The sequence below is a fragment of the Schistocerca americana genome, chromosome X (genome assembly GCF_021461395.2).
Source record: "Schistocerca americana isolate TAMUIC-IGC-003095 chromosome X, iqSchAmer2.1, whole genome shotgun sequence".
Lineage (NCBI taxonomy): Eukaryota > Metazoa > Arthropoda > Insecta > Orthoptera > Acrididae > Schistocerca > Schistocerca americana.
In genome coordinates this window covers 348783873-348797886 of record NC_060130.1, presented here as the reverse complement: position 1 = coordinate 348797886, position 14014 = coordinate 348783873, and the positions used below count along the sequence as shown (strand labels likewise).

The following is a 14014-nucleotide window of genomic DNA, read 5'->3' as shown; positions in this document are numbered from 1 at the left end:
CAGTGGCTAGAACCGCACGGCCACTCCGGCTGGCTACTTATAAAATATAGGAGACCTTACTTTTGGAATTACCCTCGTATCATCATGAGCCAAAACATTATCGCCACTGCCCACCGCCAGATTGAATGCCGCCTGGTGGCGATCCAGACACGTGATGCAGTAGACAAAGTGTATACATGGTGTTCCAGAACTGTTGCGACAAACTTCGAGGCCTTGTAGAGGTTGTCTTGAGGAAAAAATCGAGGGTGGTAACCACTGTCGGGAACGTCATCTAACGACGCTGCAGACCGATAACGCTATAGGCGTCGGCGCCTGCTACCTGGCCACCCTTTTGGCACCGAACGTGACTTTGTATGCACTTACAGGGACTTAACATCTGAGGTCATCAGTCCCCTAGACTTAGAACTACTTAAACCTAACCAACCTAAGGAGATCACACACATCCATGCCTGAGGCAGGATTCGAACCTGCGACCGTAGCAGCAGCGCGGTTCCTGACTGAAGCGCCTAGAACCGCTCGATCACAGCGGCCGGTACTTTGTATGCCAACAGATCGTAGGCGGAACGTCTGGCAATGCTGTTCGTTATTCAATGATCACGACTGATTTCCACGATCGCCTGTGGAAAAGATGGAGCTAACTGCTGCGTAGATAGGCCTTGTCCCCTATTAGCGATGCTCTCTTGTCTGAGCAGATGACAGTTCCGGATACGGGTTTCCATCTCCCGTTTACTTTTCTCGTTGAACGCTCTAAAATCTCCAATGCTTCTCGGTTTACAGGAGAAAAATGAACTGCACATGGAAACCTGTATCTAAAACCGTCATCCACCGAGGTAGCAGAGCATCGCATTCATAGGAGACAAGACCTGTCTACGCAGCAGCTAGCTCCATCACCTCCACTGGCGATTATGGCAATCAGTCGCGATCACTGAATAACGAACAACGTTGCGATACGTTCCCCCTACGGTACTTCAGCACACAGTTTGCTGCCGAAGGGGTGGGCTAGTGGCAGGCACCGGCGCCTGTAGCTTCGCTGCTCTGTAGCGTCGTTGTATAACGTTTCCGGACGCGGGTTCCTATCCTCGATTTGTTCCTCAAGACACCCTCTACAACCATTCGAAATTCGTCGAAACATTGCTGAATAACCCTGTATACGAGCAGAGATGAATGGAAAATCACCCTAGCGCCCTTATGGACCGCACATGGGAAAATTCACTGATGTAAACGACTTTGACAAAGGGAATATTGGTATAGCCTGATGCCTGCGACTGAGCACCTCGGCAGTACTTGTGCAACTGGTGTGTGAATCTGTGGGAGGTGGTTGAAGAATGGTGAAACCACGAGTAGGCGACAAGGTGTTGGACGTCCAAGTTCATCACAGAAGGTGGAGGTCGGAGGCTTGCCCTCCATGTAAAACAGGACAGGCGGCGATCTGTGGCAGATCTGACGACAGAGTACAACGTTGTGGCAGATACAAATATTACAGAGCATATCGTTCATCGCACATTGTTGAACACGAGACTCTGCAGAAGGAGATCCCTACGTGTTCCCGTGTTGACCAACAACATCGTCAATAACAACTGCAGTGGACACGGGATCAGTGGAAACATGTCGCCTCAAAATATGCACTGTGCCACGGATGCAAGCCAGCGGGGGCTATGGGTGGGGAGGGGGGGGGGGGGGGGACATTCAACTGGGCCGGCCGCGGTGGTCTCGCGGTTCTAGGCGCTCAGTCCGGAACCGTGCGACTGCTACGGTCGCGGGTTCGAATCCTGCCTCGGGCATGGATGTGTGTGATCTCCTTAGGTTGGTTAGGTTTAAGTAGTTCTAGGTTCTAGGGGACTAATGACCACAGATGTTAAGTCCCATAGTGCTCAGAGGCATTTGAACATTCAACTGGGTATCCAGGAGACCTGTGGTATAATCGTGCTTCGTGCTACATTTTTTTTAAGTACATGATTGTGAACTCACACTGATGTCTTCCCCTCCAAATTCGCCTGGTCTGAACCAGATGGAACGCATCTGAAACTATATCGTACGCCAGCTCCACGCCCACTATCCACGGGAATTGCGTGTGCATAGATATCTTGAGCCACATATCTCTGTAAACGTACCAAGGACTTGTCGAATACATGTCTCACTGAATCGCTGCTGTATTGCGTTCCAAAGGTGGACCACCATGCTATTAAGCAGGTGGTCGCCATGTTTTGGCTCATCAGTATTTGTCACTAATATACAGGACAATAAGAACGACCCTAATGCTGATTTTCGTGGGGCACTTCATGTTATGTCTCTCAGTTGCGCCTAAAGCCTTTCCATTCATTATAAAAATCTGGTACCCTGTAAGATACAATTTAAACCGTTCCTGAGCAGTGGCAAAGAATCATAAGTGTTTCACTTTTGCAATTAGTATGCGAAATAGACGGCTTTGCTGAAATCTAAATGGGTCAATATAGTAGATTGTTGGGGAGTCATGGACAGTACCATCTCTTAGATCATTCTGAACGGGACAACTGCGGTCTTCATGATTTTGCAAAACTTATTGGTGGGCGTAAAATGGTTCATTCGTCATTAAGCACTCGGTAAAATGTTTATGAGGCACTACGTGTTCGAGTGCCTTCGGATCCTGGAAGAAGATATATTGGTGCACAATCAATAGATCATTTTTTGTTTCTGTCTTTGGTAAAAGTTTTATTAGGCCACTCTAAAAAGTAAGTGGGAATGTACATGTCTCAAAGGAATGACTGAAACTGTCCGTTATGGTGGGTAGTTAATGCGCTGATGATACCTTTAATCTGCTAATGGTATTACATCGCACCCTGCCGCAGAATATTTTATATGTAAGAGATAATTTGACTGTGTAATCAGTTACGCGACCAACAAAAAACTTCTCGGCAGTGTTGTCATTGCCTAATATGGTGTATAAATTGTATCTTTCCTTACGTGTGGGTTCAAAATAATGGAGTGCAGGAACAATCAAATGGTTCAAATGGCTCTGAGCAGTATAAGACTTAACATCTATGGTCATCAGTCCCCTAGAACTTAGAACTACTTAAACCTAACTAACCTAAGGACCTCACACAACACCCAGTCATCACGAGGCAGATAAAATCCCTGACGCCGCCGGGAATCGAACCCGGGAACCCCGGCAGAAATAATCACGATTTACTTTTGGCAGAGACATCATCACTCCTAAACTACGCATTTTCTCCAGGAAACTTCGGATATAAAATCGTAAGATATCTAGGATCAGAACAGGTCAGGGTACATTAAACGCAGGAGGCGACTACACGGGTAGCGGGGGTTGTATGGCGTGGGCTAGAGGATTAGAGGATTTCGGGGAAACACATAAAGGGATTGTCTCAAAGGGTGCAGGTCTAACACAGGAAGAAAGTAGATCTATGAACCAACGGTATAAAAGTTGTAAATTGTCGTAGCTGTGTTGGGAAAGCACCAGAGCTCCAAGCGATGATAGAAACCACTGATCCTCAAATCGTTATTGACACTGAAAGCTTGCTAAAGCCGAAGATAAAAATCAGTTAACATTTTTGCGAAAGACCTGACAGTGTTAAGAAAAGATGGGCTAAGTACAGTTGGGGGCGACGTGTTTGTTGCTGTCACAAGTAGTTTATCTTGTAGCGAAATTGAAGTACTCCTGTGAGTTAGTATGGGTAGAGGTCATTGTTGGCAACTGGAATAAAATAATAATTGATCCTTTTACAGACCCACAACTCAAATGATACAATAGGCTGTTTTCCTGTGTTAAAAATGTAGTTCGGATTTTTGCTATTCTGATTGATTATAACATTTAAATAGCATTTAGATCAATGTTTTCACAACATTTCTGTTATTTTTATGTAATTAAAGCTTAAAAACCATTAAATATCAACACCTGGTCACGTGATCAAAATACTCTGTTATTGGCTGATGTTCTGGTGACGTCACAGGCTAGGAGCAAGACGAAGCTATACACGTGTTACAGGAGCGTTAGCCAAAGTTTTGAGTTTTTTACGTACTTTTTCTGCAAACCGTTTAGCTATTTAGTGATGGAAAACACAATTATAACGTTTAAGTAACAATAGAAATGAATTTTGTGAACAGTGATAGTGGAAGCCCTGCGAAAGTTGATGGGTTTATGCTCCACCCATTTAGAGCGGCGATATGTGCAACGACGGACATTCTTCTCCCTAATCCCTGCAATATCATTAAAATCCCTCAGAAATAAGTAATTGTAGAACTTTTGCAAATGGGCCCGTATATTATAGCTAGATTGTCGACTATCAGTCATGAGCTACGACCCAAAGCACAATAAAATTATCCTAGGCGAAACTTAGGACTGATTTCCTCTCTAGAAGATACTCAGCAGAAACTTCTTTCTTTCAGGCGTTCGGTGGCGCAACGGATAACACATCCGTCTGCAAATAAAAAGGTCACATGTTCGAATCTTCTAAGGGTCATATATTTTTAAAGTTCTACACGAAATACGAAAACAGTGTTTCCAAAAACTGATTGTAACAGTTGTTTCGATTGTTGGATGTGTTATATATAGAGCTTCACTTTAGTGTTAGTCTGAGAAATGGACAACGGAGGATAAACGCATTTATTTTGCGAACAAACAATTCACCTTTTTGGAAAGCGTTGCTAGTAGTGAAGAAATCACCATACGCTCACAGTAGAACGAGGTGCAGGACGATGAAGTTATATGGAGAGATATGAAGCTTGTATAACATGCAGGTGACACGAACGTAAGGGCTGCGATGTCTGTGAGTGTAAACTAACGTTGGCGTCTGAAGCAGACCTACTTCATCTTTTGTGTAAGATGACGAAATTGCAAACGTTTAAGCAATAAGAGTCCTAGCTGGATGATACGAAGATAAAAACATTGTTTATAATAAAGCAAAAAATGTGTGCTCACATTAACTAGAAAATATCTTTTTGAACGTAAAGTGCGCGAACAGAGATTGCAAATGTAAATGGATGTAAACAGCAAGGAAAACACAACAATATTCTGTTTCTGATCGGTGTGGTGAAGTTACGTGATTTTTAGAGACTGTCAAGTCGGCTTACAAATAAGTTTAAATTTTCTTTCGGCTTAGATTCGAATCAGCGATCTATTATCAACAACTCGCACAATTCGATGGTCTTCCGCTCTAACAACTAAACTACCGAAAAACAGAGGAGTGGTTGGGTAAAATGACAATTTTCACCAGGAGTTTAATTTCGTTGAATGACACTATCCTCCCGTCTCGGAGGTACGTTAATGTTAACTTCACAATGCAACACAGTTTCAATTAAATTAGTGAACTTGTGCGACTATGTGGTGACAGTTTACCCGTACAGTGCATCTTCTCATTCTCTGCAACACTCAAAAACAACTATTCAGGAGGAGTTATTATAGATGTATTTGTACAGTATGGTACTACACATCATTTGTAACCCATTTTCCGAAATGTATACTCCAAAACAAGACATCACCGTGAATTAGCATTATGACAGTAGGAGCAGCAAGCTAGCCAGTGACATCAAAGGCATCACATGTTTCTAATTGAGCGTTTTAGCGGGCTTTAAAATTATTTGAATTTCATTGCTGTTTTTATAGAATAGCACTGAAATTCAACAGGAAAAAGTATGTTAGGACCATAAAATGACATAATTAATCATTTGAGAGAATTTCCAGAAAACAGTCAACTACCCTATTGCTGAAAGGTTCAAAGAAAACTTGAGTCTAAATTCAGACACGTACCCGACTCACACAATTACTGTTGGTGATGACTTCAATGGATCCTCGATATGTTGGCGAAAATATATGTTTGAATCCGGAGGTACACATAAAACATCATTCGCATTCTCTGAAAATAACTTCGAGCAATTCGTTCACGATCCCCCACTCGAATAGTAAACGGTTGTTGAAAGGCACTTGATATCTTAGCAACAAATAATCCTAAGCTAATAGCAAGCATCAAAACGGATAGAGGGATTAGTGCACACACATTTGTCGTAGCGAAACTGAATGCCGTAACCCAAATCCACCAAAAATAAATGAAAATATATCTATTCAAAAAAGCAGATAAAAATTCGCTTGGCACCTTCCTGAGAGACAGTCTCCACTCCTTCAAAATTAAAAATGGTAAATATACACCAGATGTGGGGTGAATTCAAAGAAATAGTATCGGCAACAATTGAGGGATTTATACCAAATAAATTAACAAACGATGGAGAGCTCCTATGGTACATGAAACAGGTCAGAACACCGTTTCAGAAATAACGAAAAAAGCCTGCCAAATTTCAACGAATGCAAAATCTCCAAGATCCAAGATCTTTTACAGAAGCTCGAAATTTAGCGCGAACTTCAATGCGAAATGCTTATAACAGTTTCCACAACGAAACTCTGTTTTGAAACCTGGAAGAAAATCCAAAGAAATTCTGTTCATGTGTAAAGTACGCTAGCGGCAAGACAATTAGTGCCTTCTCTGTCTGACAGAAATGAAAATACCATCGATGGCAGTGCTGCTAAAGCAGAGGTACTAAACACATCCTTCCGAAATTCCATCCCCATAGAAGACGAAGTAAATATTCAACAAATTTCCTTGGAGTAGTGAAGCAACTTAAATCATTTAATAAAAGCAAGTCTTCCGGTCCAGACTGTATACCAATTAGGTTCCTTTGAGAGAATGCTGATACAATAGCTCCCTGCTTAACCATCATATACAGCCGCTCGTACGATGAAAGATCCGTATCCAATTACTGGAAAGTTGCACAGGTCACACCAATATTGAAGAAAGGCAATTTCAAATTGATTCCGTATTTATAGATTTCCAGAAGGCTTTTGGCACCGTACCTCACAAGTAGCTTGTAATCAAATTGCGTTCTTATGGAACATCGTCTCAGTTACGCGACTGCAGTCGTGATTTCCTATCAGAGTGGTCACAGTTCGTAATAATAGACGGAAAGTAGTGGGGTAAAACAAGTGATTTCTTGCGTTCACCAAGGTAGTGTTATAGGCCCTCTACTGTTCCCCATCTTTATAAACGATTTGGCATACAATCTGAGCAGTCGTCTTAAGTTGTTTGCAGACGATACTGTCGTTTATTGCCTTGTAAGGTCGTCATAAAATGGAAAGCTATTGCAAAATAGTTTAGATAATATATCAGTATGGTGCGAAAATTGGCAGTTGACCCTAAATAATGAAATGTCTGAGGTCACCCTCATGAGTACTAAAAGAAGCCCGTTAACCTTCGGTTACACGATAAACCAGTCAAATATGAAGGGCGTAAATTCAACTAAATACATATGAATTACGGTAACGAACAACGTGAATTTGAAAGGACACACAGAAAATGTTCTGGTGAAGACGAACCAAAGACTGCGTTTTATTGGAGGAATAGTTACTGGAAGCAACAGATCTACAAAAGAGACTGCTCACAATACGCTTGTCCGCTCTCTTTTTGAGTACAGCTGCGCGGTGTGCGATCCTTACCAGGTAGGATTAACGTAGTAATTCGAGAAACTTCAAAGAAGGGCAGCATATTTTGTATTATCGCGAAACAGGGGAGAGAGTGTCAGGGACATGATGCAGGATTTGGGGTAGACATCTTAAAAACAAAGGCGTTTCTCGTTGCGGCGGGATCTTCTCATGAAATTTCAATCATCAGCTTTCTCCTCCGAATGCGAAGATATTTTGTTGACGCCGATCTATACAGGGAGAAGGGATCATCATAATAAAATAAGGAGAAACAGAATTCGCACCGAAAGAAATACGTGTCCATTTTTTCCGCGTGGTGTTTGAGAGTGGAATAATAGAGAATTACTGTGAACGTGGTTCGATGAAGCCTCTCCCAGGCACTTAAATGTGATCTGCAGAGTACCCACGCAGATGTTCTACACGTTTAAGTTTGTGATTCTACACTGCCTCACTAACTCGTTTCCGTAAATACACTATGTGACCAAAACTATCCGGACACCTGGCTGAAAATGACGTAAAAGTTCGTGGTGCCCTCCATCGGTAATGCTCGAATTCAGTATGGTGTTGGCCCACCCTTAGCCTCGATGACAGCTTTCACTCTCGCAGACATACGTTCAATGATGTGCCGGAAGATTTCTTGGGGAATGGCAGCCCATCCTTCACGCAGTACTGCACTGAGGAGAGGTATTGATGTCGGTCGGCGAGGCCTGGCACGAAGTCGGCGTTCTAAAACATCCCAAAGGTGTTCTATAGGATTCAGGTCAGGACTCTGTGCTGGCCAGTCCATTGCAGGGATGTTATTGTCGTGTAACCACTCCGCCACAGCCGTGTATTATGAACAGGTGCTCGATCATGTTGAAAGATGCAATCGCCATTGCTCTTCAACAGTGGGAAGCAAGAAGATGCTTAAAATATCAATGTAGGCCTATGCTGTGATACTGCCAGGCAAAACAAGGGGTGCAAGCCCCCTCCATGAAAAACATGACCACACCATAACACCACCGCTTCTGAATTTTACTGTTGGTTCTATACACACTGGTAGATGTCGTTCACCGCGCATTCGCCATACCCACACCCTACCATCGGATCGCCACGTTATGTACCGTGATTCGTCACTCCACACAACGTTTTCGCACTGTTAACTCGTCCAATGTTTACGCTCCTAACACCAAACGACGCTTCGTTTGGCATTTTCTGGATGATGTGAGCCTTATGAGCAGCCGCTCGACCATGAAATCCAAGTTTTCTCACCTCTCGCATGACTGTTATAGTACATACAGTGGATCCTGATGCAGTTTGGAATTCCTGGGCGATGCTCTGGATAGATGTCTGCCTATTACACATTACGACCCTCTTCAACTGCCGGCAGGTTCGAATCCTGCCTCGGGCATGGATGTGTGTGATGTCCTTAAGTTAGTTAGGTTTAACTAGTTCTAAGTTCTAGGGGACTGATGACCTCAGATGTTAAGTCCCATAGTGCTCAGAGCCAACCCTTCGAAACCTCCATCAGCAGTTTCCTAAATTTTGTACTGTTTTGTTGTTGTGAACATGAGGCTGTGTTTTGTGCAGAGTTTGTAAATATTACTCATATTACATATTTAAGTTCAGTGTAACATATAACAACTATTTCGAGGATATTGTTAATTCTTCATTACAAGGTTTTATGGTGAGTAAAATTCTGTAAAAACTAGTACGTAAGATGTGGACAATTATGCTATATTTCATTGGTCGTTCACCATTTTGTACCTTGAAACGGAAGGAAGTGTTCTACAACGGAACACGTGAAATGTGTAAATGAATTGAGTTTCTTTAACGACCTAACAATTTTCCGTGTCTTGAAACTAAATTTGTGTTAGCTGCCAATAGCTTCTGTTTCCTATATGTTTTTAACCTGTAACTGGTTTTTGATAATATTTCTTCTTAAATTGATTTTAGTTGCTTCTTAATTTAATTTCACTTACTCGCTATCGGTGTGTAGTAGAGAAATAAAGTAACACATAGTCTAATAAAAACAGTGCTGACAATACTTCCTTGGTTGTAACACTTTTAAATTTGAGTTCAATTTGTTCCTCGGTACATAGTTTGGTAACGTGAACAGTTTTTCACATTTTGTATAATCTTACTTTTCTGAAATAATTTTAATAATTTCAGAAGAAGACTGCAGCACACATAAAGTGAGTGTTACCATTTCAAAATGGATTAAGAAAATATGATAAACTCCTATTACAGATCTGGCTAGGGGCGAAAGTCTAAAAGTGTCCCAATGTACAACACTCTAACAAACTACGTGTAGCATTGAACAAACAGTTGCAATAACGTTGTATTTGCATTAGAGGAAGAACAAATTGCCAATCGAATTAAGTCTTCTTTACCTAACAAAGTTATGGCTGTTTAAACAAGTCCTTCAGAATAATCACCATTCTTCTACTTTATATTGTGCCAGTCGTTATGGTTATCATTATTGAACCCTATATGTTTCTGGTCCCATTTACAATTTTCTATCTGCAGTGGTCACTGAAAAGAGAATGGTGACCCTACCTTTTCATGTTTCAGGAGGCCATTCTCGGAGGCCAGAGGATGCTTGCTCTGTGTCTCACTTCAACAAATCGTCTCTTCCGTACGTCACTCTTGTCAGTAAGTATACCGCAGCAGCATCATTTGGTGGATACTTCAGACCTGGGCATTAAATACTTGTATATCAATTTGTCAAACATGTCTTGTTTGCTGCGTTCCATAGTTCTGGATCGGCAGAGGTCTGTTAACGATCAGAGTATTGGGATACTTGCGTTCTGTCCCCTTCCATTACCAACGTTACAGACCCAACAATAGCAAAACCGTGTGCGGAGCTCGAATAAAACAACTTTGTGATTAACAAATTGTAGTGGTGAGGGTCACTGTTGCCAGTGTGCAGCCAATAGGCCTGTAAAAGTAACGGCTACGTTATTCTAAAAGTCCATCGCTGTCGCCTAGGGAAGGGGTACTTCCGGGCGACCATCAGCTTGCTAGTGGGCAGACGTATGTCGCGTAGGCTACCCGTCAGGCGACTATAATGCATGCGTTCTGCGCATGCGATGGCCCACCAGCACCAAGGAGGCTTTGCCTGCGGGTAAGCTGGCTGACCGCGTTATCAACTATTTGTCCACCTGCGTTCGTGGATGCCAGGGTGCCCGCCGGTGGGCACGCGAACTGAAACAGCCCGTTACGAAGTAATCGCCATTCGTTACTGTCGTTCTAATCACGCCTGACTCTATACGCACTGTTGGCGGTGTGCTGTGACTGGCTGATGGAGAAAAAATCGTACGGACGTCAGATTTGATCTCGTCATTCTGAAGATAACGTTTCGTATTTTGTGGGTTTTTTTTTTGTTATATTTTGCGTCCAATGAAAAAAATGTTGTTTCCAGCAGTCAGTGCATCGAACATCCATCAAGAAACTCTTCGTTTTGGGTACGATTTTTTAAATTCAGTGGCAGAATACAGGATGATGCAGCTAAGACCTCAAATATATTCAGAGGGTGTAAACATATCGGGATGGGGTTTAAACATATCGCACTGTTGTTTTCGCTATGTTATGACGGACAGTGGTGTGAATGTTCTGTCCTGCAAGTAATTTTAAATGTTTTAGATGCAGAATTATGACGCAAATTTGTTTTTTCCATAGGCATTACGTCAGTTTTTTCGTAACCCTGAAAAGGGCCGTCGTTGATGACTTCAGTGACATAATGTGTGTGGAACTTTATCAAATAGTTATAAGACAACATCACAGCAAACCACTGACCGCTGTCAGGGGAAGTGGTCCCACATCATCTGCCGTACTGTACCAAATGTAAGCTGACACGCAACTGAGGTATGGGTCGTTTATTTTGCTAGGCACCTGAAACTCAGCATTCTGTGCTCTGTTGTTGTAACTATGCAAACTTCCACAATATGGCCGACAGTCGAAAACGGGCTATGGTTTTCCTTTATGGTGAAACCAGTCAAACTGTTATAGCAGCAGTGTAGTTGTATTCTGAAAGGTCTCTGATAGTGGCAAGCCCTCACGGTCCTTGGAAACGTTATTAACGAAACAAAATTCAAGAAAACTGGAAATATGATGAATAAAATGTACCAAGAACAGCAGCTTGTGGAGGAAATGCAGCTAACATTTTAGCAGTGGCGATACACAATCCACATGCCACTAAAAGCGGCTTGAATGTATATGTGGGATCAGCCACAGGAGTGTTCTGCGAAGATTACACTCGAACGCATTTCATCCTTTCCCCATTTCACTCCATCAACTGCTTCATGGCAACGACGTTCCAAATCGGTTAAAGTTATTCCAAAGTTATGCAGTTTATTTACACAAGATCTTGTTTGTGGATGAAACATTATATAGAGCCGCGCGGTATAGGGCGCCTTTCCACGGTTCGCGCGCTACTCCCCCCGACGGAGGTTCGAGTCCTCGCTCGGGCATGGGTGTGTGTGTTGTCCTTTGCGTAAGTTAGTTTAAGCTATATTAAGTAGTATGTAGCCTTAGGAACCGATGACCTTAGCAGTTTGGTCCCATAGGTACTTACCACTTATTTCCATCATTTAGAATACATGAACAAATCAATCTTTGAATATGCACTACTAGCCATTTCCAGACCCACGTTGGATGAGATAAGTGCATAAGTTACAGACTTCGCTAATAGTGTATGGTTTTCAAGAATCGCAGCATTGGTTCCTGTTTTATTGGATGAGGTTGTAAGTAGTCGCAAGTACTTACAGTTCAGTCGGCCGTGGTGGCCAAGAGGTTCTAGGCGCTTCAGTCCGGAACCGCGCGACTGCTACGGTCGCAGGTTCGAATCCTGCCTCGGGCATGGATGTGTGTGATGTCCTTAGGTTAGTTAGGTTTAAGTAGTTCTAAGTTCTAGGGGACTGATGACCTCAGATGTTAAGTCCCATAGTGCTCAGAGCCATTTGAACGTACAGTTCGTAACAGATACCCTATCAGTGTTACTGAAACACATTACACTGGACATGTGGGACCAACGTGGTGAATTTTTTGTCCATTCCACACAGATAATTGTAAGGGGCCGTTAAAACGTTTCCGTACGAAGGCATAGCTGTAGCGTATATGCTACATAGCTCGACTCCGTTGTGGTATGTAAGCCCATTCACTCTGCGATTGTAGATACTAGTTTATCCAACAAAAGCTGCGTTGACGAAACTTCGACTAAATACCTACCACGCAAGGGCTAAGTAACTCCAGTCCACCGCGGCAGCAGCTGAAAGTTGGTTAAACTACCGAGCGTTCGGGATTCTTCCATGACTCGTTTGAAAAAAATGTCTAAAATTTCCTTTAAGTTGGTTTATTGTCTTTAAAACACGGAAAATGGCTATCAAGTCCGTATTTAACACCTCAGCATCAGTTATGCAATGTTACTAACTGTCTCTGTGACAAGTTCACACCCGAAAGCAGCCATTTAGTCCTACACGATATTTTGAACGTCATAAACAGTCACTGACCCATGACTACTTGCGACTTAACACATTCAGTCGTTCAGTGTGCTTCTTGTAAAGAAGTGCTCGCTATAATGTCTCATAATCTGCACGAAACACGCCACACTGAGTTTTTGGACGACGTGAAATGTTCACACGCGAATATCTTCTATAATAAACCACTCGCAAAGCTCAGACTTTCACAAATTACTCAACACTGAAAACAGATTTCGTCAGTGACACGAGAACCATTCAAACGTGCAAATTTATTCACTTTGGTACAAATTTAATCAGCGCGGTTTCACGTAGGTGTGTAGAGTCGGCTACAGAACGACTATCTGGACTCGTAGGCCTGAGGCATAAAGCCTTACTCAAACGCGCGGTAAATGTTGAATTCCTATTGGCAGCCAGTTAGATCATCACGAGCACTTCTATACTCGCGGAATTTCAAATGTCAGCCAATCGGATTACACAAGTAATTTTGATTAGAAATTCCGTAATTCCGAAACTAAATAAAATTTAATGAAAACAAAATACGATTCGTTTCCACAAAATAAATTACTGAAAATTTAATACTTAACGCCCCTTCTGGCTGCCTTTTACAAAATCAAGCTCACTCGGACATACGTCGCAAATTCCCCTCTTGCACAACAATTTTCTCACGCATACAGTTACATAGTTCTATTAAAATATCACATTCTCACTTTATATATGACCTTCATTCAGCCTCTGTGTCTCCAAAAGACTCACACAACCAAAACACGATAAAATAAAAATTTTCCAAAGTACTTTTAATTAGGTCTGAAATATATGATAACGAAACCAAAGAAAATTCCAGAAAATTGGATTATACGAACCTATCCTCTTGGTTGTAGTTTCAATTGATATTATACATGAATACATTACAGTCTCTAACTCCGTTCCACAGTGCCAGCACGGTTATTATGTGTTTTAGGTAAAAACTTATATCTCCGAAAGTGCCGAAGTTATTGATTTACAATTTTAACTGCATGGTTGTGTTATCCACAGAAATTGGTACACAAAGTACGAAAAAGATCGATTAATATTTAATAGTACTTCTTCAGACTCATAG

The 14014-nt window shown here is 42.1% G+C and overlaps 1 protein-coding gene across 1 annotated transcript in view; it reads left to right on the top strand.

Moving 5' to 3' along the window:
* LOC124555708 overlaps window positions 1-14014 on the top strand; it is a 625138-nt gene that overhangs the window by 568726 nt on the left and 42398 nt on the right. The window contains exon 9 of the mRNA XM_047129712.1: window positions 10013-10093. Within this exon, the coding sequence (XP_046985668.1) occupies window positions 10013-10093 (81 nt within the window). The remainder of the gene's footprint in view (window positions 1-10012; window positions 10094-14014) is intronic.